Consider the following 26499-nt stretch of genomic DNA (forward strand, 5'->3'; position numbering starts at 1 on the left):
GTTGATTCAAGTGGGAGCTGGCGGTCAACAATAAATAGAATACCTCCCTCCGTAGGTAGCTTGGTTACCGGGCCAGCCTCTGAACTCTTGATGCTTAAATACCAATCGAGGAACTGCAGACTCACCCCGCGCTCCTCTATTAAGTACCAATTTCCCCCTCTTCTGTCTTCCATTCCCCTTTTCTCCCATCTTCTTCTTCCGTAATTAACTTACACCCTATCACCTTTCATTTACTCGATTCCTGTTTTCCATTATGACAGCCGCTATCAAGAGCCTTGTGGACAAGTTTCAGGGTCACTCCGAGCCTGCCCTCCGTCAACCCTCGGCTGAGGAGGTCCAAGAGCTGAAACAGAAGTATGAGCAAGCGGGACAATCACAAGTGTTTGCGTTCTACGATCAACTGAGCCAGAAGGAGCAAGCCCAGCTGTTCCATCAGCTGTCCACCTTCGACCCCGCCCGCATCAACGAACTCGCCGACAGGGCTTTGAACCCCCCCAAATCCGAGACTGGACCAATCTCGCTCGAACCTCTGCCGGAAGTCGCTACCGCCTCAATTCTAGACTCCGATCCGAAAGACATCCAGAGCTACTACGATGAGGGTATCAATCTCGTGGCGGATAATCAGGTTGCTGTGGTTCTGCTGGCAGGTGGACAGGGCACTCGGCTGGGAAGCTCGCAACCGAAGGGTTGTTTTGACATTGGTCTCCCAAGTCACAAGTCTCTTTTCCAGATACAAGCCGAGCGTATCGGTAAACTTCAGCTTCTTGCAAAGAAAACTTCGGGCAAGGATGCCGTGATCCCTTGGTATGTGATGACGAGTGGACCTACACGCAAGCCCACGGAGGAGTTTTTCCAACAGCACAACTATTTTGGGTTAGACAAGAGCAACGTCTTTATCTTTGAGCAGGGCGTCTTGCCTTGCATCTCAAATGAAGGTAAAATAATGCTGGAAAGCAAATCCAAGGTACGATAGAAGCCCCTTCGTCTTCAACATAGCCAGACAATATCTCATAATTGGCTTCCCTAGGTGGCTGTTGCTCCCGATGGTAATGGAGGAATTTACCAAGCTCTGCTCACGGCCGGTGTGAGGGAGGACATGCGAAAGCGTGGAATCAAGCACATCCACGCTTATTGTGTCGATAATTGCTTGGTCAAGGTTGCGGATCCCGTTTTCATCGGCTTCGCCGCCTCCAAGAAGGTTGATCTTGCCACAAAGGTGGTGCGGAAACGCAACGCTACCGAGTCGGTCGGCCTGATTCTTCAGAAGAATGGCAAGCCAGACGTGGTCGAATACTCCGAAATTGACAAGGAAACAGCAGAGGCCAAGGACCCCAAGAATCCTGACCTTCTTAAGTTCCGTGCTGCCAATATTGTCAACCACTACTACTCCTTTGACTTCTTCAACTCCATTGAGACCTGGGTTCACAAGCTTCCGCACCACATCGCTCGAAAGAAGATCCCTAGTGTTAACATTGAGAGCGGCGAGGTTGTCAAGCCCGAGAAGCCGAATGGTATCAAGCTGGAACAGTTCATCTTCGATGTTTTCCCCATGCTTCCCCTCGAGAAGTTTGCTAGCATTGAAGTGCGTCGCGAAGACGAGTTCTCACCTCTAAAGAACGCTCGAGGCACTGGAGAGGACGACCCAGACACCAGCAAGCGAGACATCATGAACCAGGGTCAGCGATGGATTGAGAGTGCCGGTGGGGTTGTTGTCACTGAGGGAGATGCCGTGGGTGTTGAAGTATCTCCTTTGATCAGTTATGTAAGTTGCTTGGGCTTTCAAACATTCACTCGCGCATTTCTAACGAACATCTGTTGCAGGGTGGAGAGGGACTCGAGTTCCTCAGAGGCCGCGAACTCAAAGCGCCCGCCGTAATCGAAAAGGAGGAGTAGATTATACAAATAATATCTGTTTTCAGATATTCATACTTTTACCAAAACATAAAACATATTTAATGGCACAACTTCGCATCGCCTCGCCTATATAAGCGTGCTGAAGTCCAACCTCTCATACACCATTCCATGTGATACTTCGTAGCTTCTAATCGCTGCTCGTTACAAGAATCTGGGGTGCAAGCACCTTACGCGATACGGGAAAGCCCGGGAGCTAAGGTTTTTCCTCAGTCCGCTTTACTTTTTCCCTCTGTGCTGGCTGTTGGTCGCTTGTCACAATTAAGAATTTCAGAATATCTGCTATCCTCGTACGTTACCGGAATTTTCTTATAACCTTCCCGTTTCTGTCTTGGAGGGTTGGCGTGTTGTGTCTGTCTGCTGAAAGTTAGTCGTCCCAAACGTTGTGTGTGTCTGTGGTAGCAAAGCTCTCGTCTTTGTCAGCCCACTTATTTTTTTTTGAGTCCTGAGAGTGGGCTGTTGGAGATTACTCCTACTTTGAGATTCTCAAACTGACGATCAACCCAGCGCAATCGATATAAGGAGAATTCCCGAAATTTGCGGTCAAGGAAGGGTGAGTGAGCTGCTGGAGTACCACTCGTGACTCTGTCCTTTGCGTTACGGTCTTCATTCTGCGAATGTTTTGCGCTCCGGTTCCTCGCGTTTCAAGCTTCACATTCAAATGAGCATGCCTTTCTGCCTTCCCCCGGGAGTCAATCTCCGCCAAATGCTATATACAAGCCACGAGCGCTTAAAATATGCCGTCTGCCCCTCCGTACTTCTCGTTTGCGCCTCTTGGTACCAATAGTCATGCCTTGTCGATCCGCATAAAGTCCCGCTTCTCAGCGCATGAGTTGGTTCAGCATTGCTGACTGGAGATTTGTCCTACCGTCTTTTAGCTCGTTACATACAGAAAATCATGATGCTCTCTCGACGTGCCTGCTACAAGTGTGGCAACATTGGCCATTACGCTGGTTAGTCGCGGGGAAGGAATACCGGGGTGAGAAGTGGAATGTGCTAACGGGCTTGTCAAGAGGTCTGCTCTTCTTCTGAGCGTCTCTGCTACAACTGTGAGTGGATTACAATGATTCAGAACCTATACCTCTAGTTCATCACGCTGATTCGCTTGGGTACAATAGGCAAGCAGCCTGGTAGGTCTCAGATGGTGTGTGACATTGCACGGAGCAAATATCTGATCCGCGGACAGGACACGAATCCAGCAGCTGCCCGCGCCCTCGTACTACCGAGAGTAAGAGTTCCAAGTCAATCGAGGGAAGGCACAGGGGTACTGATATTTATAACTTCCAGCTAAGCAATGCTACAACTGCCAAGGCCTAGGCCACGTTCAAGCGGATTGTCCCACGTTGCGCCTCAACGGCGCCAACGGTCGTTGCTACAACTGCAGCCAGCCCGGCCACCTTGCTGTACGTTTGACAATCCGTCCCTGCATGTCAAAACAAAACTAACTGCGTTTCTTGTCAGCGTAACTGCCCGGCTCCTGCATCTGGTGCTCCTCGAGGCACCGGCGCTCCCCGTGGAGGATTTGGTGGCGGTTTCCGCGGTGGATATGGCGGTTACCCTCGCGCTGCCACTTGCTACAAATGCGGTGGCCCGAATCACTTTGCCCGTGACTGTCAGGCCCAGGCTATGAAGTGCTACGCCTGCGGAAAGCTTGTAAGTGCAACATACATTCTTTGTAGGCTTAAGGGCTAACATACTTCTCAGGGTCACATCTCCCGCGACTGCACGGCTCCCAACGGTGGTCCCTTGAGCTCAGCTGGCAAGGTCTGCTACAAGTGTTCTCAGGCTGGCCATATCTCTCGGGACTGCCCTAACAATGAGGCCACTACTGAGTCGGCTATCCCTGCCGCCGCTGCTCCTGTAGCTGCTGCCGCGGCTGTCGAGACCGATGCTGGTCCTGTTGCGGCTGCGGCTCCTACCACCGCCGTCGCGTAGGAGGGAAAAGGCTATCTCAAGCCATCATAATGGCCATACAGCCATTTTTCCTTTTTTCTCTTCATTTTATACATCGGACTTACCGGCCTAGGTTGGATCCATTTTGTGTTTTCGTGCATATATTACGCCCCTGATGTTTCATTTCTCGACAGATCCTTTTCCTTATTCCTCTTATGTATACGGCGGACAAAAGTTTCACGAAGACTTAGGTTCCCTTACTGCTTGGATCCTTTGCACGATTCAGGGTCTTATGATTGGCGTCTATTGTACTCCTCGGATATCTTTCTCATTGATACTATAGGTGTGGCAAGGAGAGGAGGCGAGGCGGAGGGTTAATCGAGCGCGAGCCGAAGTGTTGGTATGCAGTGGAATAGGCCTGGCTTCGAGACCAGGGCGGATGGGATTGTTCAAGTTGTGCTGAAGGTCGCCAGTGAGCATGGAAAGGTGCCTGGTGCGATTGTCACCTGCTCATTGTGCGTGCGATATCCTTATACTCGTCGAAAGTGAAGCCAAAAAAAAGGAGAAAAGCAATATTCAATTTTTGAGTTTGAGTGCAGCGCCTGCACTTGTTTGGTGTCAGTGGACGACACTAGCCAGTATTTTCCCTAAGCTACCACGTAAATAACACAATCACCACGTATAATCCAGGTAGGATCTTGGGGTGTTGGTGAATGCGGAGGGTATTTCCAAGCCTTGTGAGCTCATTATATCAGCCCAGTCTGCCGCCGCAGGTCATTCCTCCCAACTACATAAGTACCCTGAGACGTCGGCATATCTCTTCCATTCTTTCTTTTCTGACCTCCAGTAGCTACTTATACCCTCCAGCGCTATCATCATAGGAATCTAAACCCCATCTATACAACGACTCTTATAACAAGTCTGGATCTGCCTCCTCATCCTCTTCGCCATGCCCGGATCTGAAGTCAGCGACGAATTCGGCGACGATGTGAGTCTAGCTCTCTCCTGCGTTTATTCTCTTATGTGCTTGCATCACGTCTGCTTCAGAACTGTTCGCTAACGGTGATATCACGTACGATAGGACTACATCGTTGATATTGACTGCATTCAAGCTCATGGTACTCATCCGACTTGCTCTTCTCTTTCAAGATTGACCATATACAGGAATTGGTGCTGCGGATATCACAAAGCTCAAGGCGAATGGATTCTTCACTATTGCTGTATTTCTCCTGCCAGCCCTGTTTACTGTCCTGACGCTTACTTATTGCCATCGAGTCGATACACGGGGCAACGAGGAAGACCTTGTTGAAGATCAAGGGTTTTAGTGAGATCAAGGTGGAAAAGATCAAAGAGGCTATCAACAAGTGTCTGGTAAGGTTATAGAAAGGTCTTCAATATCTATATATGCTAACCGTAATAGCCTTCGGCTTCGGGTTTCATAACTGCAATGGAACTCAGCCATCAACGGAAGAGAGTTGTCCGTATTTCAACTGGCAGCAAGCAGTTTGATTCGATCCTTGGAGGGTGTGTATCTCACAGCTGTGAGAAGCTAGCTTTCTGACAAATGCAGTGGTTTCCAGAGTATGAGCATCAGCGAAGTATTCGGCGAGTTCCGCTGCGGCAAGACCCAACTCTCCCACACCATGTCCGTTGTCGCACAGCTTCCCAAGGACATGGGCGGTGCAGAGGGAAAGGTAGCTTACATTGACACAGAAGGCACATTCCGTCCTGAGCGCATTGGGCAGATTGCAGAACGGTTTGGAGTTGACCCTGACTCTGCTAAGGAGAACATTGCTTATGCCCGTGCTTTGAATAGCGAGCATCAGCTCGAGTTGCTGAACACTCTTAGCAAAGAGTTTGTTGGTGGGGAGTATAGGCTGCTGATCATCGACAGCATTATGAATTGTTTCAGGGTTGATTACTGTGGACGTGGAGAGCTAGCGGATCGCCAACAGAAGCTCAATCAGTTCCTGATGAAGCTCGCTCATATGGCCGAAGGTGAGCCCGTCACTCATCGTCAAGAACTCGGCTGATGTTTTGTAATAGAGTTCAATGTGTGCGTCTTAATGGTAAGCACGATACTCTGCATTTGGAACAAGGCTCACACCACTGTTAAGACGAACCAAGTTCAGAGTGATCCTGGTGCCAGTGCGCTCTTCTCTGGAGCTGATGGCCGTAAGCCTGTCGGTGGACATGTTCTTGCTCATGCCTCCACGACTCGAGTTCTGCTTCGGAAAGGTCGTGGCGAGGAGCGCGTGGCAAAAATCCAGGACTCACCAGGTTAGTTTTGACTTTCCATGGCAAGTAATGGATGCTTGCTGAATATATACTTCAGACTGTCCTGAGCGTGAGGCGACATATCTGATCACCAATGGCGGTATTGACGATCCCGACAAGGTATAAGCAAACGAAGATATGGAGTAGTGGAATGACAATTGAAAATTTCTAGAATACCTATTCATTGTCGGAGTTAATTGTTGATGTTGTCAAGTTAGTGGTACCACTTATGACAGCGGTCCAATTTACGGAGTTCTTCTGCACCATCCAACCAATCAATTCTCCACTCCGTAAAATTTCCGCCAAGTAACCTCCGCGGACAAAACTCGATCTCAACGCAACAACATTGACCTCCAGTACAATATAATCATTCGAAGAAGAGCAAAATGAAGAAAACTATCGAGATAGCAGGCTATACAGCCCTGCCTCTCAACCTCCCAAGCACTGGCGCTTTCAACACACCTGCAACACACTACCTCTACCTCCGCCAGCATGAACCACGCATCCCCGACGCTGATACACCCCGTTCGCTCTTCCTCGTCAACATCCCCATTGACACGACAGAAACACATATACGCCACTTATTTGGCACGCAACTTTCCGCCGGCCGTGTTGAACGCGTCGAGTTCGAGGCCGCACGTACAGGGAAGAAGCATGACGCCGCGCAACTGGCCCTCGTGCAAGGCACGAATGTTGCTAAGAGCAAGAAACGTAAGCGCGTGACGGCGGATGAGCTCGAGAATCGGTTGGATAATATTTCGCTCCCGCCGACATGGGACCGTCAGCTGCAGCGCAGCGGATCGCATGCGGTAGTGGTTTTCGTTGATAAGGCTAGTATGGAGGCGAGCATGAAGGCGGCAAAGAAGGCAGCACGGAAGTCTACCACTATTACCTGGGGCGAAGGTATTGCGGATCGAATCCCCTCGCTAGGCCTTCATCGTTACGTCTACCACCAGCGAGCGTGCTACCCACCTCGAGCTGAGCTGCTGCGCGCGGTGAACGAGTATATGACTGTCTTTGCGGAGGTTTCGGAGGCTAGAAAACGAGAGGCTGCGCGACGTGCGGCGGAGCCCGACGAGGATGGCTTCATTGCTGTTACGAGTGGCCCAAGGCTTACCTCCGCAGCTGGAGAGGAGGAGGCGAAGCGGTTAATTGAGAAGCAGAAGAAGCAGACCGAAGGGTTTGGGGACTTCTACCGGTTCCAGTCTAGGGAGAAGAGGAAGGAAAGGCAGATCGATTTATTGAAGAAGTTCGATGAGGATAAGAAGAGGCTGGAGGAGTTGAAGATGCGGAAGGGCAAAATTCGGGTCAGTTTCTACCTGTTATGCCCGTTTATAGTTGGTTTATATACTAACTGGCTTTAGCCTGAATGACGGGTTCCGTTCACTTGATGGTTTCATATGGTTTAGCACGGCGTTTGGAGGGTACAAAAGGTCTTCATTGCGTTGATCATCTCTGGGCCGACGCATTTTTGTGGTGTGAAACTCGCTTGTCGCAATCTGTATGTTTATACATTTTCCTTGATACTCATGTCCGTCTCATGATGAATACGCTGGGGCCAGAGTAGCAAGACTCCTATGTTGATGTCATGCACTGCCTTCAAACACCAGCATCAATAACAATCTTCTCACCTTCCTGAAGAACTGTTATTATGCACCTTGTTGATTCAGCATATCTGGCGGCGTCTGCTGACTATCCATCATTACAGGCTTATTATCAGCTGCACTGGACTATAGACATTGTCCTTTCCGCAATGTATATTTCATGGAATGACATACACACTTTCAGCAATGCTCTTTAACCCTATCTACATATTTATACTCTATGGCCTCCTAGAAAAACTACGTAGGCATTCGTCCCCGCCTCTCGTCCAATGCATTTAGATCTCGATTAGCTGCTATGCACGGACCATATAAAACTCTTGGCATGACATCTTCGACCCCAGGCTTAAGAAGGCTAAAGGCATACACTGCTATGAAAGCAGATATATCTATTTCGTTGCTCGCTGCTCTATTCTAATTTCAGGGATTTTTTTTCAGATACTGCCTCTATTGGAAATATATACATAGCCGAGTACCCCACGGGGAAGAGAGCCACATACAGAATATTATTACACCCCGCCGCGGGGATTTCATTTTCAGATCGAGCAGTCGCACTTCTCCGAAATATAACACTCTGCGGAGCACCTGTCTTAGGAAACAATCCAGCCTCGACCTCGATCCCGACCTTAATGCAATTCCGACCATGACCACAACCAACGGCGTAAGCCCCGCCGGCGGCGGTTTTATGCAACCGTCAGCTCTATCTCCAGCCCCCTCAGCGTCCACCGTTACGCCGTCGGTCCTCCCAAAACAAAGAACGCATCCGATTCGGCCGGGATCTATGAAAGAATCTACAGTAATCAACTATGTTGACAAGACGATACTGGCGATTAATCGGCGGCACGCGAAGAAGTTCAGTAGTGTTTTGGAACAGCAGCCGACACAACTGAATGGTAACGAGACGAAAACTAAGTCTGCCTCGAATAGGGAGAGAGAGGCAGGAGAAGAGAAAGAACGCGGGTATGAGAGTTTCAAGGAAGTCGTGAAGGATATCGAGAGCGTTGTTGATGTGCTCTGGGTTAGTGGGACTCGTATGTTTCCTTACTACATCCGCCCCCCTCTTCTATCTTCCAAAGGGCAAGATTGACATGTTGCTGTACTCCTAGCATCCCTCCAAATCCCATACCTGATCTCCCTTTCTGGCCTCGTGAACAATTTTCTCCCAGATTACCCCTTCTCTAAAAAAGCGACCTTCCGTCTGCTCCGCAAACTAGACTCGTTCTTTGCGTCGCTAATACTAGGTGAAAACGCCGAGACGGGCCAGCCGCTTTCAGGGTTCGAAGGTAGGCGGAATGTTGTTTCTATGACGGAGAAGGTGAGAATCAAGAGTATTGCCGAGACAGCAAGGGTGCTTGTTGTTGAGAAGGGGGATAGAAGTGATCCGGGTGCGGATGGAAATGATGATTCTGAGGGTATTGACGATGTCGAGGACGAGGATGAGATGGGTTTGGACTTTGGATTGGAAGCGGACAGGCCAGAGAAGTGGGAGATGGAGACAGCAAGAGTTTATGAGAAGACAATCCAGTTGTTGGGTGATGAACTGGGTACAGAGGTGGAGTTTTGTGACGAGGATATGGCGCGTGGTGAAGAAGAGAACATGTCTGCGAGTCCATGATTCGGTGTTTTCATGTCTGAGAAGTTATAAGTTACTCAATATTCGGGGTAAGACAACAATCCAACAGAATATGCTACGGTTATTTGCGGAAAAGTCACGGCCATGCTATAACTTGACTGTAGACATGGCTCGGTCTATGGTGCCACGGCTGAGGAGGGCTTTTGCTGTGTCGGTTTTCCCAAGTGGCTCTGTGCAGGTCGAATACTTTCGTAGGGTAGGGTACCCTGGACCTTGAACACCACGAACCATGCATAAATTGAACCCTGGACGAACTTTTGTTCAGACTGTAAATCACTAGGGCGAGAATTTCCCTCCACAGAAGGAGGTCTAAGCATAGACATGGGCTGATGCTGGATTACTGGGTTGTACCAGTCGACTGCCGGGTGAGATAGTCTCGACATAATACTCCGTACCAAATGAAACCTCAAAAATACAGGTCATGAACCGGAATTCTTGCTGAAACGCGCATGATCCCCTGGGGTCATGACAGGGGTAGGCAAGCTAGTTGGATTAGTTGCAAGGGTTTCCTGTGAGGGACAGCTTGTGCAGAGACTGGAGGGTATCAGCTGCAAGCTTCCAGTTCTCCTTAGACGCAGTTTGGGTCTGGGGATGCAGCTTGTGATTTCAGCGTGCAACTAGAGCTGGTGATCCTTCCCAGATTTGAGTCGCACAGGCGCAATGGTTACTTGTGGCTGGACTAGTACGCATATGTAATTGAGGGTTCGCTCAATTGCGCCGCTCTAATATCACAGGTCCAGTGCTCTATCCTATGAACATTTGAGAAGTTTAGGAAACCTGAAGGGGCTTGCCCTTGCTCAAGAGCCGAGACTTGAGCCTGGATTAGATGGAGATTGTCGGAACTCACGTCGCGAACGCGTCCTCCGACGAGCAATTAAACCCAAGCAGGACTAGCGCTGAGGCTGCCAGGTTTGTGGCTTTTGTGTCCCGTTCCGTAAGGCACTCCGTCTCCGGCTCCGGCTCCGTCGAGTGGAAAGCTGGAGCTTGGACCTGCGTTGGTCTGAATCTGACGAGACAAGGCAAGACTGAGACCCGGCGCGGAGTTTATCAGGAGATTAAGAATCAAGAAGCTTTACCTGATGTATCTCGAAAGTGGTCACTATACAAAGTCAACCTCAGCAGACACGTCAAGAACGCAAAAGCAGCAGTATCGTGATGGCCAAACGAAGAGCATACTAACACAGAGGAATCAAGCCTTGGTTGTGTTTCTGAGAGTGGATCTTGGCCCATAACCTCAGCAGCTGGAGCCTCAGCTTTAGGCCGCTGCTGCTTTGCTTTTTGGTGGTTAGCTGAGTGCTCCAGGTATGGTAAATTGGTAATGTACACAGTACGTAAATACGCTAGGCTTACCGTCGTCCAAGCAAGGATTTTATAAGCAAGGAAACTCGCCTCACTGCGTATAATGTGTACTTGCGACGATCATGGTAATAATACTCCAGTCCGAAGCTGTTTGATTTGACAATTATCGACCTGGCGACTGGTATAATGTGCAAAGGGCAGATGGCCTCGGTTGTATGCACGCACAAGAACAATCAAGGGCACACACAATGTGCTCCACGAACCAAGGTTTTGGGGCTCACAGTGGGGCGCGTTTTCCACTGTTCAGCCTTCTTTGACGTTCTCTCCAGTCTTTTTTTTTTGCCGTTCGAATTCAGGTTCCAGCTCTCACGTTTCAGTCCTCTTCCTAGTCAAATGCGTCTCAAGGCTTGAAGGACCGTGGATTCAACGATCCAAGGAACAGGGTACTGGCGCAACTGCAAGCGGGCACCGATCTACGAATAATCTGTGAGCGTTCACTGCCGTCCAGAGCCTGGCGGAGACGCCATGACGAAGGGCCCATGGGACGCGGATGACACTCGACGAGTCACAGTGCGAGATTCGAGCTCGAAAAAGTCCTTGCAACATCATAGCCATTACCCCAAAAATGGCATGTGCCTCCAAGTCGAATCCTTGCCTTGCAGAATCCTTCCTGCAAATACGTAAAATCGCTGTTTTACAGCTTCGCGTGCCTGCCTTGAAGCGATGAAGGTTGAACAGATCGTCAGCAATAACGATTGTATTCAGATCATGTTATGGAGGCTGGCTTACTTCTAGTAGCGTCTCCGTAGTGACTACTAGTAGTATCCGCACAAAGTGTTCAGATCCAGATTCTTGGGCCGATCTTAGCCAGGCACTGCACGACATGTATATCAAGTCTCTTACTCCCCAGATGCAGTATCTTGAGGTTAGCGGCGTGCAATGGATTAAGATCTTCTCAGGATGCAAACCCGCAGGTTGCGGCGGTCATCTGGTCTGCAACGATTGGCTGCTCCTCCAAGCGGCCGTATTTGGTCTGTATATACCGTACCGTACATGTATCTCAGTCACAATTCTCGGCGAACGAGGATAGGACCAACTGTTTTCACGCCTTCCCAAGTCCAATATGATGATGTTGATGGACTGAAAGTGAGTACATGAGTACTCTTGGATACTTTGTACTTCGTAGATTGCATTGCAGCGCCGGCTCGTAAACCTGGTGGGCAGGCAGATCCTGGACAGAAGGAATGATGACAGAGACTGAAAAATTCTTCGTCCCACCAGAGCGTCGCCCCTCGTCTCCTCACAGGCAGGGCGCAGTGCTCTGTGCTTGTGCGTGTGTATAATAATATTTTCGAGGAATTTGGGCTTGCTGCAAGCCTGGGATCTCGTTTGTCCGTCTTTTTTACCGATCCTCAGTCTTTCTTGTCTCTTTTGCTGGCGTTCCCGTCTTTTTCTGGTCTGCCCTAGTCAGTCTCCAGTCTCCAGTCTATCGTTCCAGTCTTCCTTTCCTCGTTCGCTTCTTCTTCCTTTCCCTCTCTCCCCTCCCATCTGAAGAATTATCTTCATCCTACCCCTCCTCTTTCTTTCCTCGCCTTCCCTCCCCTGTTTCTTGTTCTTGCGGAAATCACGGAGTCGGTTTGCGGATCAGTTCTGTAACTCTGCTTTGTGTCTTTTGTCTGCCTTTTTTCTCTTCCTCTATTTCTTATATTCTCCGCCTTCTGAGAGTTATAGCCTGCTATCTTACGCCCTGTTCTCACGCATACAACTTTGTCGTGCCGCGCCTGAGCAACGCTATTGATCTCCTCGTCCTCGACCGTCCTGCGATACTCATTTCTCGAGGTTACTCCCATTTGATACTGCATTATTTGGTAAGTCATTTATCTTTGTTTCTTTTTTTTATTTCTTTCGCCGGGCTGGACTCCCAATCTTCTGCCGGTCCATTGTTCTTTTTGCGGGAAGCTTCTGGTGTCGCCTTGCGGATCAACGATCATTCCTCTTGATGCGCTCGACGCCAAAATGTACCTGGCCGCTCCGGACACCTTTCTGAGGGACGTGACGATGCAGCTGGTCAATCATCTATTATGGTACCGGTAAACTTCTGTCGGGAACAATAACGTCAGTGAATGTGTCAGTCGTTATATGCCTGCGGCTCCAGGCTTTTGTCCGCTGTTCATGGTCAAACCTCGAACTACCGGCCCTAGTATTTGGAGCCTCAGTCTGGTTTGCAAACCTCCATCAGATTTCCTAGCACCTGCGATTCGGTCACTGAAGGGCAACTTGAATTGGCGGCAATCTTGCTGTCTCGCAAGACGGTCGCAGTTGAAGGGATGCCAAGGTATTGACGAATCCGGCGATTTGGTGAAGACTTTCGTTTTCGCTTGACAGTACCTCAATTTTCGAATCCAGAACTTCCTGTTCAGCACGGTCGCTTTTTCCGGTACTCAATCTTATCGTCGCTTCACACTCTAATTTCCACTCGGAAGTGACCGCTATCACGACCGGGCTTCCATTCCGGCTATCGGTTTCCTGGAGATTCCTTCCACTTCTAACTGTTGTTGTTCGAATCACATCGCCCCATTTTTGTTTCAGTCCAGCCTGTGCCTTCATCCTCGTCCTCAAATATACTCACAGCTGAGGTTTCTTAGCTAACTGCGGTTGTCGCGTCCAGGAGTCAATTAACTCATTCACCAAGTGCTCAACGAACGTACGACACGCTCCTTGACGACCTCAACGAATTACTCGGCCATTTACGCGTCAAAAAGTTTTCCTGAGATTTCTGTTTCTCATTTAAAACTTAAGGTATGCGAGGTCTCTATTATTTCCTGGGACGCGCAAATAACACAGTGAGCTAAGCTAACACTGACTTGCGGCCAGCTCTGTCAATCGTATTTTTACCAACGTCCGAATCCAACTCAAAATGTCCTTTCAGAACTTCGATTCTTTCCAAAACCAGCACCCAGCGGCTGACGCAGCCGCTACGGCTCCGGGCGCTCCAGCTACCGCTGACACTACCATGACTGGACAGGCAGACCCATCGACCGCCCCATTCCAGGGTCCAGCCCCGGGTGAGGGTGCTCCTGCTGTTGCTCAGCAGGGAAACGAGGGCAAGACCACTCTTTGGTATGTGCAAACACAGCAGCTCTTTCATGCTTGGTTTCAAGCGCATCTCTTTCTGTTCGTACGATGACCTAACTAATCTTCGATGTAGGATGGGCGAGCTTGAGCCTTGGATCGACGAGAACTTCGTCCGCAATCTTTGGTTCCAGATGGGCGAGCAGGTCAATGTGAAGATGATCCGCGACAAGTTCTCTGGGTGAGTACATTACAGCGCATTTGGACACTGAGAGCGACGATCCTAATGTAGGTAGTAGGAGCAATGCCGGTTACTGTTTCGTTGATTTTTCCAGCCCCGCCGCTGCAGCCAAGGCCCTGTCTCTGAACGGCACCCCAATGCCGAACACTAACCGTCTCTTCAAACTGAACTGGGCCACTGGTGGTGGTCTTGCTGACCGTAGCCGCGACGACCGTGGCCCTGAGTACTCCATTTTCGTCGGTGACCTGGGCCCTGAGGTCAACGAATATGTCCTCGTTTCTCTCTTCCAGAGCCGCTTCCCGTCCTGCAAGTCCGCCAAAATCATGACTGACCCAATCAGCGGCATGTCGCGCGGTTATGGATTCGTTCGTTTCTCTGATGAGAACGATCAGCAGCGTGCGCTAAGCGAGATGCAAGGGGTTTACTGCGGCAACCGTCCAATGCGCATCTCCACAGCTACTCCGAAGAACAAGGGTCCCGGCGTTGTTGCTGGCGGTATGGGCATGCCCGGTCCTGCTGGCATGTATCCTCCCATGGGTGCTCCCCCAATGGGCTTTTATGGCGCCCCCCAGCCAATGAATCAGTTTACCGACCCCAACAACACGACTGTCTTCGTTGGCGGTCTCTCTGGATACGTCACCGAGGATGAGCTCCGCTCATTCTTCCAAGGATTCGGCGAAATCACCTACGTCAAGATTCCTCCTGGAAAGGGATGCGGTTTCGTCCAATTCGTTCAGCGTCATGCCGCAGAGATGGCCATCAATCAGATGCAGGGCTACCCCATCGGTAATTCACGTGTGCGTTTGAGCTGGGGCCGCTCGCAGAACAACTCCGGCCCTGCTGGCAGTCCTTATCGGCCCGCACCTCCCCCCCCTCCCATGTACCTTCCTCCTCAACATCAGTACGGCGGCTTCGCCCCTATGAAGGTGAGTGCTTACTGATCTACCTGTTTCCGCCGACTTTCCCTGAATATCTACTGACTGGTTCACTGTAGTGAAAGTTTAGCGTCTCTTCGGGTGAGATGGAGCAACAGGAGCTCGCTTCGCTTTAAAATATGGGTCTTTCATTTATACAGTTTCAGCTTTGGGACGGTTTTTATGGTTCTTGATGGACCCCAATCTCCTGTTTTTATGTGCGTGATGTGTGCAGTGCTTCCATCTTTAACATTACCTGAGTTTTTATCGCACCTGCTTCTGCAACCTTTCGAATTTCTCACCTCAATTCCCTTGCCTTTGAAAGCAAATCCGTATGTACTGCCATCTTCCAACATCTTTTCTAGCTGCGTCTACCCCCTTCCAATTCCCTCTTCGAGTTTTCTGCTGTTACATTCAAATCTTAGCTTCATTCCTCGTATGTCTTCAATCTGATGCGCATTGTTCTTGTGCTTTTCTGTACTCCATGGGAAGGCAGTTTGCAAAAAAAGTTTGCTCTGAGGGTGGCATGAAGGTAATAATCGAATTTCTCTCTTGAGTTTCGTGATGCTGAATAATGCTTTCTGTTATTAGACTGCCTGTACACCACTGCCTTGTTCGCATCGTCTGTTCTATGTTATGATGTTGTTCGGGGTCAGTCTGAATTGCCTGCTCTCGCTATTGCACATGGATCAATGCTTGCGGGTCTTCACTAGCCTGTAACTGCTGGGTTTGACGGCACTATTTCTGCCTATGCTTGCTTTCGGAGTTCCGGTTGATCGCATACCGTGTGCTGACCTGTCAATGCTGTTGGACGGATGTCGAGCACTTACTGAGCAAAGTAACCATATGTGCTACTTCTTTTTCCATGTCCGCTTGAGGCTTTTTGTTACATCTTCGAATATCGGCTACCGTCTTAGTGCCTGTGTCTTTCTTACGGATGATTCCCCTGTTCGATATGCAGAGCGCTCCCTTCGTTTTTTAGCGCCGGCGCCTTCATTTGTGTTTTAAATCGCGATAGCGAGACCGGTATGGCGTCACGCACCGGGTTGTTCTGGGCGTATTGATCTTCTACAAGGGTCAGGTTTATATCTGTTTCTGTCTTCCCAGTCGGGGTCACGTCCTGTTCATAGATAGGGTTCGTCCAACACCAAGCCACAATACAATGCGAGACTGCTTCGCCTACACTTGGTTCTCTACCTACTAGTCAGGCAGGCGCTTTCTGCTGTTCACTGAGGTCCGATTGTGGCAGGAGCTCTCCATCACCCGCTACAACACCGTTCACTATCCCCTGCCACCTCTACCCAACTCAACCACTCTCACTTCGAACCCATCCTTCTTGTCCCTACTCGCAGATGTGGCCGTGTTGTTAACCCTGATATTTTCTACTTTGATTCCAGTCCAAGCTCCAGATTCTTCGTTTCTCATCTTATTACAAACAAAACACCAGCAGCGTTACGCGAACTCGGTCACGATGCGTTACGAAAACTGGGACGTACTTCTATTCCCAGCGAAGTCCAAGGTCCCTGTGCAGGAATTTAAGACGCAATGTTTTGTGACCCGGGACCGAGGGACGTACCATTATTGCCTTCAAATTGCATCCATACTGACATCACATCGGATTCTTAGAATCCCCTTACCTGCACAATCCTGCCTTCTTTGGCTCGGCGGCCTATTATCAACCGCAAGGAAATCTCGGTTACTTGCCGGTTCTCACCACTTTCATACCAAGTCTCCCCGCAGACAGTCCCTTCCGAGTGTCTATACACAGCTGGGAGCCACCCCATGTAAGCCGTTTGATGGAGAGTCTGTTGCAGCCAGATGATACCTCGCTATTTGAGGTCAGAGTCTTCGTGGATGGACTGTGCGTCGCGTAAGTCACCCTTGGCACCAACAAGGTGGGTGTCGCACTCAACATGTCATCGTCGTCATGCAGGGGCAGCGTCTTTCCCCCGCGAACAAACTGGCCACATGTCATTGGTAAGTCATCCAGTAGGCCTAGACCTCTGCAAGAGAAGACTAGAAGACTAATACTGTGGTATATCAGACTTGAGCTCGCGTAGGTCTCTCTCCCCCATTCCATCCACCTTTCAGCGTTGTAGACTAAACTTTACGTCCACCGGACTCCACAGACGTCGACAAGAACGGCAACCAGGACACCTTACGTTTTCCGCCATTCCACCAGGAGATACTTGAACAGAGGCACTGGGATGCAGGAGACCTCCATGGAAGAATCAGGGTAGTTGTTGCTGAAGGGTTTGCGCGCCCGCATCGCAATCCTCCCTTCGAGCGAGTGAAAGAAATCATTGCTTTCGCATTTCAACACGCGCCTCTAAGTGAGTTTATCGAAACAGCTCAATATGAGAGCACCAGCTCACCTTGGCCAGATGTCTTGGAATACTCCAGTATTGCCTGGCCTAATACTTCTATGTGGAGCAAGGAACCGCGCCTTTTCAAATATAACGCAGGAAGCGGAGTGAGTGATCCCAAAGAGGCGGAAGACTCACACGCCCATTCACCGGCTGCTCGGCACGATGAAACCCGGCCACCGGTAGCTCCTATCACCGGACAAATTGGTAATCCACCTGCATTGAACTTCTGGAGAAATAGGAGCTACCAAGGGCCTGTACCACAGTGGCAGGGGAACTATAGGGAGCCTAGGTGGGCACCTCCGGAGACCGTCTTTGCCGACCCTTTTATCGACCCTTACGTGCTTGACCCAGCTGCACGACATCGTGGCGCGAGACAGTCTTGGGAGGACATATCTATGCCGGATTATGTCTCCAACTCCAGCGGGAGTCGAGCGATCTCGAGCATGACCGGAATCAGCTACGAACATAGCAAACATCCAAGCCTTGTTGCCCCAATCGGTGATGACGCGTACAGCCAGTTGATTCAAGCTCTCAGCCCTACGAAGCAGCCCGCATGCAGTACTCAGCCTCCGACGACTGCCTCCGCCACTACCGCCATACCGATGGGAACTAAGCTCTCCGCAGCAGCAGAAGCACGCTCCGCATCCCATCGCAAAAGTGGAAATAGCCGTGCCTCAGCCAACATCCTAGAGGATATGTCGTGTTCAAACTCCCGCGATGTATCCGGTTCAACAACTGCAGCATCGAACACCACGCCACCTGACCCTGCTGCCGAACAGGGAGCGGCAGCCAAGCTCCACGCCAGCCCTAGTGGGCCTATCAAGAGCAGGAAGGAAGGGATTTCTCTAGAGAATAAGGAGAATGAAGCAGAAAAGGCTTGTAGGGACAGTGATAAAGCACGCCAGACACCTTCCAAACTCAACGTGCTGACCAATAGCGGCGTCGAAACCCCGACTGATGGCAGAAAGAGGCGCTCGGTCAATTCCAGTCGTGACGACTGTCTCATCATTAACAAGAAGGAGCCAGTGCTTCTCTCACCAACTCTACTCTCACCCACTCAGGATCTCTCCAGGATTAAAGACAGCGTTCATAAAGACGGCTTCGATCGTTTTCTTGATTCCCAATCGACACTTGTCAGTCCCACTGCGGAGGTTGACGAAGTCGAGTGAGAATCCAACGGGACACCTATCTTTACAAGCATTGATTTGGCAATATGACCATGTTGCCGACCATCTTCATTGCCTCGTTACTACAGATTCCCAGGTGGGATCACCGTCGCAATTCTGTGAAAATTCAGGGGCGCCAGCTTTGCATTGTTGTACTATTCTTTCTATTGAGCCATCCAATCAGTCATTACTACTCGCTTTGATCGTTTGTTCTAAACATTCGCAACTAGTTGCTTCAGTAGAAGAACGTTTGCAACACCCTGCCTACTCGGGAAGAAGCAGTGTTACCAACTACGACGACAACAAGCAACACATTCAAGTTCAGCTTGCTACCCTCTCCCATTCGTCTCCACCTTTCTATTCAACGCCCTGTTGCTCATCGCTCCATCTTCCCAGCCCTTGCCCATTCTGCCAGCGGTACCGCTACTTTTATCTACTTGCTCTTTTAAAGCCTGCCATAGGTTTCAGCACCGCAATTTTTGATCATGGACAGCCAGCAGACAGAACAGCCAGAATTGGGCGTGATCTCGTATCCTCCTTCATCATATTATAGTCTGCGACCGGAGTCGACGGAATTTCTCAATTTGTCAACTTACCCTGCACCATATCAAGCAATGACCCCATGGATTAGTTACAATAACCCCTCCTATTTGTATACCAATTCGGCTACGCTTGTGCCTGCTACCCTCTATTCTACTACTATGTCAACTTGCATAGACTCTCTTGATTCGCATCTCTCGACTACGATCACGCCCGTTACGTCCAGCCCGTTCCTTCGGACTCCCAATCCTCTTCTCAACCTTACCAACCGTGTTGAGTCGCCGAGAGACGGAACCTCAGTCAAGGTGGAGTGACAAAACCAGCACCAGGTGAATGACTTTCTTACAGAGCTATCGCGTCCTTGGGCCGCGTGTGAAGCGGAGGAGCAAAGCCAGAGGGAGGCAGAGAGCTTTTCCAAGGCGCTACCACGCCCTGGGGCCGCGGACCGAGCGTTTGAAGAGGAAAGTATTGGGAACCAGGTATGGCTGAGCGATGTTATTCGCACTCTCAACGGTGGTTTCATTTCGGAGCTTCGCGAAGTTGTTGTAACTGACATTTTTGGTAGAATTCGAGAGCTGATGCTACTCGAGGAGTACCTGTTACTCTTCATTCATTGGATATTGATTCGGTCAGCGAGTCTGATATACTATACTATTTCGGCATAATAGCAACAAAGGCGCTTCTGCTTCCTAGATCCCAATTCACAAAAGGCCGAAAAGGTAGATATGGGGAGTGAAAATGACGATCTACGGGATGACATTCATCCAGTCTCATGTATACGACTCTCGAAAGAATGCGAAGGTTTCCGTATGCAAGGGGGCCTTGAAGAAACTGAAAGTTGAATTCCCAAACTGGGTCGTGCCCGAAGGACCTAGGGATTCACTTGTGTCGTCTGGTTGGGATTGGGTGGAAACTTTGCAGGGTACGATAGTATTCTCCTTGATTTCTGCCAGCATGCTAATTAAGGGATCAAAGAATACTGCGTGCATCAAAGACTTCCTGAACCATTGTATACAAAGTATGCTCATCACAAAGGGTACCGCCACGAGGTTGAGGTAGGCGGAGGTGCGTACTTTGCACCTCTCAAATACTATGCGGCGGAGCTGCAATCAAAGCAGAGCGCAGCACACGTGGCTCTCTACGACCTGCTCGTGAGGGAAGATTATGGGAGCGCCGATACTGAAGAACCCTCGAGCTTGAAAAAGTCCAATAAGGCTCTGTTGACTGTCAATCCCTGGGACCATCATCGTAAGTCTACCGAGCGGATAGAGCGCGAGTGTCCTTCGAATCGAAAACGGTCTTTTGAGGCGCTCTTGGATGAATCCGCTCAGGATTCCCTTTGTTCGTCTATTGGCCAACGTGCTCCGGCGAGGAAATTGAAAGACTACAAACATTCAGGAATAGCGAGAAGGCACGGCGGCAAAAACCAGTTGCCGCGAACTTTTTCGCAGGTCAAACCTGCCCCAGGCAACGCTAATCTGCAGCCGTTGAAAAACTGCAGATTAGCGGTAGTGGAGGCTCCATTGGTCCAAGAAGAACGGCACTGGAAGGTTACACCTTCTGATATATTACGCGAAATTCAGAACGTTGAGAATTGGGTCGCAAAGCTAGAAAGTAACATAGATCCCTTTCTCTATATCCCTAGTCTCGAACCTCAGGCTAACACATATACTTTGTGATTCTCCTCTCAGGAGGGGAGTCGCGACAATCAGTGTTTGAAGAAGTCTGCAGTCTCCTTAAGTTGGAGCATCCCGAGATACTGCTCGAGAGAAGTGATGGCCGGCTGATCGAAACCGAAGGACAATATACTGCGGCCGCTTATTTCGAAGGTGATCCGTTTCTCACAAGGGCCGGCGCAATCGGGCGTATTCAGACATTCAGTGGTATTAGGACTGCAGTGCATGAAGCCTGCGCTTGGAATGTTTACAATTATCTGATTGATCTGGTGAAGGAGGACATGATGCTGGAAGACAACGCAGCCAAAGAGCGCGAAACAATTACTCGGTGGGGTGACACAGCTAGGAAGTGATTTGGATTGATGATGTGTGAGCTCATAAGATGCCAGTGTGGTCTGAAGCCAACTATGATCCTCGGTGGTTTTGTCAAAGTAATCGCTTAGGGCTTGCCAACCCAAAATTATAGGAATATCAAGCACCATTTGAAAGGGTTAGACAGAGCAAGGAAAATGATTCAACTTGCGAAGAATTACACACATTCTGCTTGGATGCATGATATGAATTGGTTCCCGCTTGCGTCCTCGTTTGTTGGGGAGCTATCTTATTACTAGGGAGGCATTCACCACCGTGGGCTTTGCGCCTGTTTTCAGAGTAGATGGGAAATAAGCAAATCTAGAGTCCAATAGCCGTTGTCACAATCTAAACAAGATTATGTCAGTATAGTTAACTGACGGTCAGTTTGCGCTGTTGCCAAGGTTATGTAGACTGTGTTCAGACTCGTACAAACCCATCAGACTTTTCAAGATAGTAAGACCCTAGAAGGGAAGGAAGAACCTAGCTTCCCGCGCTTACGCATGAGAGTAAGAACAGGGAGGCATAAACGTGCTGGTAGACCTGAATGAAGAGCAAGGCATGACGAGATTTATTTTGCTTGGTTCATAGGATCGTTCCTAACGCAGTCAAAGCCAACAATAACAATAGCCAGGTGTTGACAAAAGCCCACTGAAGATAACGCCCCCAAAATAACAGATGATAAGCAGTGACAAGCAGTGACAGATTCATTGACGATAAGAAAGAAAGAGGATAATAGAAAACAAAAAATGAAAAATGAAATGAAATTTAATGGTGATAATGATGATAATGACAATAGTAATAAGTAAAGAAGTAATGATACGGAAAGAATATTCTAGCCAGGCGAGTGTCTTGGATAGGGTACTCTTAAGCGTAAGTGACGCTAGAGTAACACATATCGAGGGTCTTTGGAATTTTGAGATTAACCAAATATTGAAAGTAGTAGTAGTAATATAAGAATGAAAGAAGGAGAAGGAGAAGGAGAAAAGACGTGCGATGTTGAGAAGCTCGAACCAGAGCAGCTTGATCACAAGCAGAAGCGCAAACCATTCCAAACCAGAAGCAACACTCCGCGGAGCGCACGCAAAGGGAAGGATATGCAAAGAACAAGATTACACCAACGCCAGTGTCACGGGCACATATCCATATCCAAGATCATGTCGGCACAGGAAAAAAAAAAAAAGAAAAAAGAAAAAAGAAACAGAAAGAGAAAATGGAAAGAAAGCGAGGAAAGGGTAATAGCCAACTTGGCACCAGGTCGACGAATGTACAAACAAAACAAGGGTATAAGATAGCTTTGATTTAAAAACCATTGATTTCGTTCAGAGACCACTCTCGGTGCCAGTCTCAACACCGTCGGGGTATGATATGCTTGGGTCAAATCCGAACCCTGCTGTATCCGTATCGGTGTTGAGGAATGTATCGAAGTCAAAATTCTCGAGGATGTCCGGGTTCTCCAGTGCGCTGAAATCGAGGCTAAATGCAGATGGCTAATTCTAATGTTAGCAAATGATACACTTAGTTCCATATATAAAACTTACATCGGGCATGGTAAGATCGTTCAATGACTGGGTTTGATCAGGCGGCGGAGGCTGCACAAAAGTCTGTTGAGCGGGAGCGGATGTGGGCTGAGGAGGAGCGCCCGCAGTGGCATTCCCACCAGACTTGTTAAAGGATTGATGATGCTGGGGAGTGATTGGCGTCGCTGGTGTAGGAGTCGGTGGCTGCTCTGCCTCTGATGATGGTGTAGCGGTCGTGTTGTTAGCCGCCGCGGCTGCGGCTGCAGCTGCGGTCTTTTTGTTTGGTCGCTTTAAACGATTAGCATTGACAGAAAGGACGCGTTGAGATTAATGGTTGGAAAGCAAACCTTGGCTCTATCTTTAGTCTCTTTCTTCTTCGGCGCGGCCTTAGAAGCGGGTTGCGGAGTCGGGGGAGCAGCATTTCCAGTCTGGGGAGATGGAGGAGGCTGACGACCGGCATTGGCTGTAGGAGGTTGGGGAGGTGGCATTGAATTCACACTCTGGGGTGTTCCGGTGGTTGGGGGCTGTATTATCGGAGACTGCTGTGGGACAACAGGTTGACCACCTGGCTGTTGTTGCCAGCCTCCATTCGGCATTCGATTCGCCGTGCCAGCCTGGACTGGTTGGCCCATTTGCGGGCCACTAAATGCCGGGTTGGAGCTCGGTGGCCGCATACCGTTGGCGCCCTGCATACCTTCCTGCATCGTCTTGATGTAGAACTGACCTGCCATTTCGGGGGGCAGTTGCCCGGTGAAGTTCATTGAAGCAGGAGACCCACGACCCTGCATCATTGCGTCGGGAGCGTTCGGTGAATTTGGAAGACCAGACTGGTTCAATTTGGGGGTGTTGCGCTTCATTTGCTCGTTAGGGATTGGCGACGCCCCCGTCCTACTGCCCTGGGGAGAAGTACCCGGAGGCATTTGACCCGGTTGCTGTTGGCCCTGCTGCCCAGGCAAGGGTTGACCATCGGGGCCACGGGTCATGCTGTCCTGCTCTTGGCGAGCCATCATGAGTCGGCGTTTGTTTTGCTGCTCAAGGAGCATGAGTTGCATTTGATAGTCCTGGAGAGCATGGTTACCATGCTGGCCACCAGGAGTTTGAGCCCCAGGCCTAACCTGCGCCATTTGGCCATTCGGATAAAACTCGCCGTTGTTCATCTGATACATACCCTGGCCGTCTGACATGGGAACCAGATCAGCCTGATTCGGCATTACGCCGGGATTCATTAAACCATTAGGCATGCCCTGGTTATTCATTGCTGAGCGAGAGTGATGTAGAGCCAAGTTTTGAGCATATACCTGGATTGGTTTTGGCTGTGCAGCCGGACCCGATTGCTGAAAAGCACCAAATTGGTTAGGGTTCATCGCGCGCGGTGTAAGTCCATTCTGGATCAACATCGGGTTCTGTTGGCCAGGCATCGCCTGACCCTGGCCACGTCCGTTGGGTGCCAGTTGTTGCCCATTCATGGGACCACCTTCAAGGCGGGGTCGTTTCGACGGGGATGGCGCATTTTCGGCGGAGGATGGAGAGGGCGGTCGGTGGCCGTTCATATCAATATCAGAATGCTCGCGTTGCATCTGCATCATCTGCATCTGTTGACTCTTTTGTTGTAGTTGCGCATATTGCTGCTGGGAGCTATAAAAAATATCAGCATTCGGTTGCCCACCACTGGTAGGGCTGTAAATTGTAGATATTCCGCGCATAAAAGGGATAGAGGGCAAGCACACGTACAAGCCACCAGTGTTATTCTGCAGGACGGCCTTCTGTAAGTTGGGAGGGACCATTCCGTTCCCACGCATGTTGTTGAGCCGCCCCATCTGACCCGGCATCATTTGTTGCTGGTTTCGGAACATTTGACTTTGTTGCTGCTCTCTAATGCGCATCATATTCTGCGACGCAGAACGTTAGAGGGTCGGCAAGGGGGTAAAATTGATAGGATTCGCGCTCATACCTGAGTGTGTTGGAGATATTGCCTCACGTCGGCGCTGTTCCCTTTCTTACGCTGGGACCAAAAAAACTCCCAGAACAGGCTGAACCAATCCAAGAGAAACGAAGACGACTGACTTTCGCTGTTGAGATTGGGACGAGGCAAGTCGTCAGGAATCTTCAGTTTGTCACCGTCTTTACTGTCTGTCATCACCGCGTCGCCGTCGACACCATTCACCTCGCCGTCCCTGCGTTGACCCGGACTCGTTTTGATAGGAGGTTCAGTGTTGAGCTTAATCGATTCATCCTTGACAAGGGCTCGTGCGCAGTCATGGTAACCGCGTTTCAAAAAATAGTCATAGATATATGTGTTGAGGTTGCCGATCATGACTTCAGGGGAATTGTTCATACTGCCATCATTACGGGGTACCATCGAACCATTATTGACCATCTGGACACCTCCAACCGGACCACCGACACCAGGATTCATTCCACCGACATTCATTGGATTCATTTTGGCGTGCCAGTGACTGTCACCTTCTCCTACTCGGCTGTCCTCGGGGGGAGCGATTTAGATAGCTGATACGCACATCCACAGGCTGGAAGCAAAACAGCCCAATAGAAGGCGGAAATAGACGCAGAAGTAGTAGTGGGAAACGATAAGAGTAGATGGATATTATAGATCGGCGAAAGAGTATGCAAAGTGCGCCGGAGAGATCGGCGTCTGCACGCTCAATAGCAGGTGTAGATAAATCGAAAGGAAGGGTTCTCCCAGCGCACGATAAGGAGTTCGTCTGACAGTAGGCGTAAAGAGATATCGGATGTGAAGGAGCTAGTCGCTATAACATTGGTCATAGGACCTCAGCTGTAGAGATCAACCGCGCGAGATGGCTGGGAGTTGCGACTGGCAGTTAGCAACACGAAAGAAGCAGCGAGAAAGGATCGGCGTTTAGTGTGCACGAAAAGTCAAAATAAGATGAGCGCGTGGACGGTTGTATCGCGAGGATGATTAAAAAAAAGAATAGTTCAACAAAAAAGACGATGCTGGTTGAAGCGCTCTTATGGAGTACGGAAAGCGAAGTGATGGAGCAGCTGGCGGAGATCAGGCCAGCGAGAGAAGAGGGGGGCGGTGGGTGGTAAAGTAGGCGACCGTCAAGATCAGGTATAGGTGGATCTTAGAAAAACAGCGACAGTACAATGAAATGGGAGAGGCAAGTGGAGGAGTTGTGCAAATGAGGAGAAGGGGATGGGAAGGCGTGGATATCAGGCGCGGTGCCTGAAGAAGAGTGGTAAGTCAAGGTCAAGTTCTCAGAGACTCAGACCGACTTCCAGGACTTGGAGACTTGGGCGCTGCTTGGATTCCCTCTTCCTTTCTGCTGCGCGGAAATCGCTTGTTCGGGCCGGAATAACCTGCCCGGAACAAGGCGGGAGGGCTGGGAGATGCCGCTGCCAAGCGTAGATCTGAGTATGCAGCCAGAGGCGGCGAAAGTGATACAACCGCGAAAAAAGGAGGAATGGAAAAGACGAAACATGGGATAAAGCAGAAGTAACAGCTTACTCACCTGCTAGCAATGCGCACAGCAAGAAAATAGCGATGTTTGTAAAGAATAAAAATCGGACTCGATGCTTACGGTGGTTGGGAGAGACGGCAATCAGGCAAGGCGGACTCCGTCTCTGTCGCCGCAAAGCTGCTTGACAGTGTAGTTAACTCCTCCCCACTAAGCAGATGTAGGACTAGATCCAATGAGTTCAGAGAATAAAGAGAAAATAAATTTTGAGAACCGACAGTGTTTTTATCACGCCGCGCGAGAAAGATGGAAGAACCGTGTCGGAATTGATGGACTGATCCAAAGTCGATGCATCAGTTGTTACACCAGGGTCTCTGTAGAGGCGTAATTTCCAGCACAGAATGGATCTTGTCCATTTTTAGACTTAGCGTATCACGTGGCTCTCCTGGCACGTCTCAACCCTTGCAAGCTAGAAGATTTGCATATTATTACTCGACATTTTTAGGGAAGGGTGATACTCCAAAGGACTTTATTATTCCGCACAATATCACTCCGTCCCAGATGACCCATTATTGGCGTGCAGATAGCTCAGTATGATTATC

At 49.7% G+C, this 26499-nt stretch overlaps 9 protein-coding genes across 9 annotated transcripts; 8 read left to right on the forward strand and 1 right to left on the reverse strand.

The window, feature by feature from the left end:
* Window positions 1–253: 253 nt before the first annotated feature.
* On the forward strand, window positions 254–1893 carry BDW70DRAFT_149469 (UDP-N-acetylglucosamine diphosphorylase; the record flags this gene model as incomplete). The annotated part of the gene is made up of 3 exons (XM_073739017.1): window positions 254–964; window positions 1028–1762; window positions 1822–1893. The coding sequence occupies 3 exons, from the start codon at window positions 254–256 to the stop codon at window positions 1891–1893; spliced, it is 1518 nt and encodes a 505-aa protein (XP_073597154.1).
* Window positions 1894–4753: 2860 nt separating this feature from the next.
* Window positions 4754–6207, forward strand: BDW70DRAFT_159009 (recombinase DMC1; the record flags this gene model as incomplete). Its single annotated transcript, XM_073740626.1, has 8 exons — window positions 4754–4792; window positions 4886–4922; window positions 4969–5024; window positions 5080–5175; window positions 5225–5328; window positions 5375–5802; window positions 5851–6084; window positions 6140–6207. 8 exons carry the CDS (start codon window positions 4754–4756, stop codon window positions 6205–6207), a joined length of 1062 nt encoding a protein of 353 aa, XP_073597155.1.
* Window positions 6208–6455: 248 nt separating this feature from the next.
* BDW70DRAFT_134215 (putative ribosomal small subunit assembly protein) lies at window positions 6456–7836 on the forward strand. The gene is made up of 2 exons (XM_073736461.1): window positions 6456–7388; window positions 7446–7836. Exons 1-2 carry the CDS (start codon window positions 6468–6470, stop codon window positions 7452–7454), a joined length of 930 nt encoding a protein of 309 aa, XP_073597156.1. The 5' UTR covers window positions 6456–6467; the 3' UTR covers window positions 7455–7836.
* A 250-nt stretch (window positions 7837–8086) lies between these two features.
* BDW70DRAFT_134217 (general transcription factor IIH subunit TFB6 family) lies at window positions 8087–9573 on the forward strand. Its single transcript, XM_073736462.1, has 2 exons — window positions 8087–8713; window positions 8789–9573. The coding sequence occupies exons 1-2, from the start codon at window positions 8326–8328 to the stop codon at window positions 9295–9297; spliced, it is 897 nt and encodes a 298-aa protein (XP_073597157.1). The 5' UTR covers window positions 8087–8325; the 3' UTR covers window positions 9298–9573.
* Window positions 9574–9755: 182 nt separating this feature from the next.
* On the forward strand, window positions 9756–10042 carry BDW70DRAFT_134218 (uncharacterized protein). The gene has a single exon (XM_073736463.1). The coding sequence runs from the start codon at window positions 9781–9783 to the stop codon at window positions 9934–9936; it is 156 nt and encodes a 51-aa protein (XP_073597158.1). The 5' UTR covers window positions 9756–9780; the 3' UTR covers window positions 9937–10042.
* A 3313-nt stretch (window positions 10043–13355) lies between these two features.
* BDW70DRAFT_31230 (RNA-binding protein) lies at window positions 13356–15050 on the forward strand. Its single transcript, XM_073743732.1, has 5 exons — window positions 13356–13413; window positions 13489–13734; window positions 13823–13927; window positions 13986–14853; window positions 14922–15050. The coding sequence occupies exons 2-5, from the start codon at window positions 13532–13534 to the stop codon at window positions 14922–14924; spliced, it is 1179 nt and encodes a 392-aa protein (XP_073597159.1). The 5' UTR covers window positions 13356–13413; window positions 13489–13531; the 3' UTR covers window positions 14925–15050.
* Window positions 15051–16312: 1262 nt separating this feature from the next.
* BDW70DRAFT_167155 (uncharacterized protein) lies at window positions 16313–18656 on the forward strand (the record flags this gene model as incomplete). Its single annotated transcript, XM_073742166.1, has 5 exons — window positions 16313–16413; window positions 16571–16625; window positions 16737–16830; window positions 16971–17174; window positions 17226–18656. The coding sequence occupies 5 exons, from the start codon at window positions 16313–16315 to the stop codon at window positions 18377–18379; spliced, it is 1608 nt and encodes a 535-aa protein (XP_073597160.1). The 3' UTR covers window positions 18380–18656.
* A 998-nt stretch (window positions 18657–19654) lies between these two features.
* BDW70DRAFT_159014 (uncharacterized protein) lies at window positions 19655–20945 on the forward strand (the record flags this gene model as incomplete). The annotated part of the gene is made up of 3 exons (XM_073740627.1): window positions 19655–19838; window positions 19892–20530; window positions 20608–20945. The coding sequence occupies 3 exons, from the start codon at window positions 19655–19657 to the stop codon at window positions 20943–20945; spliced, it is 1161 nt and encodes a 386-aa protein (XP_073597161.1).
* Window positions 20946–22265: 1320 nt separating this feature from the next.
* Window positions 22266–24879, reverse strand: somA (putative cAMP-dependent protein kinase pathway protein (Som1); the record flags this gene model as incomplete). The annotated part of the gene is made up of 5 exons (XM_073739018.1): window positions 22266–22433; window positions 22485–22751; window positions 22811–24098; window positions 24195–24352; window positions 24415–24879. The coding sequence occupies 5 exons, from the start codon at window positions 24877–24879 to the stop codon at window positions 22266–22268; spliced, it is 2346 nt and encodes a 781-aa protein (XP_073597162.1).
* Between the last annotated feature and the right edge of the window lie 1620 nt (window positions 24880–26499).

The sequence above is a fragment of the Aspergillus foveolatus genome, assembly GCF_047715535.1.
Source record: "Aspergillus foveolatus strain CBS 279.81 unplaced genomic scaffold BDW70scaffold_17, whole genome shotgun sequence".
In the NCBI taxonomy this organism is placed as follows: Eukaryota; Fungi; Ascomycota; class Eurotiomycetes; order Eurotiales; family Aspergillaceae; genus Aspergillus; species Aspergillus foveolatus.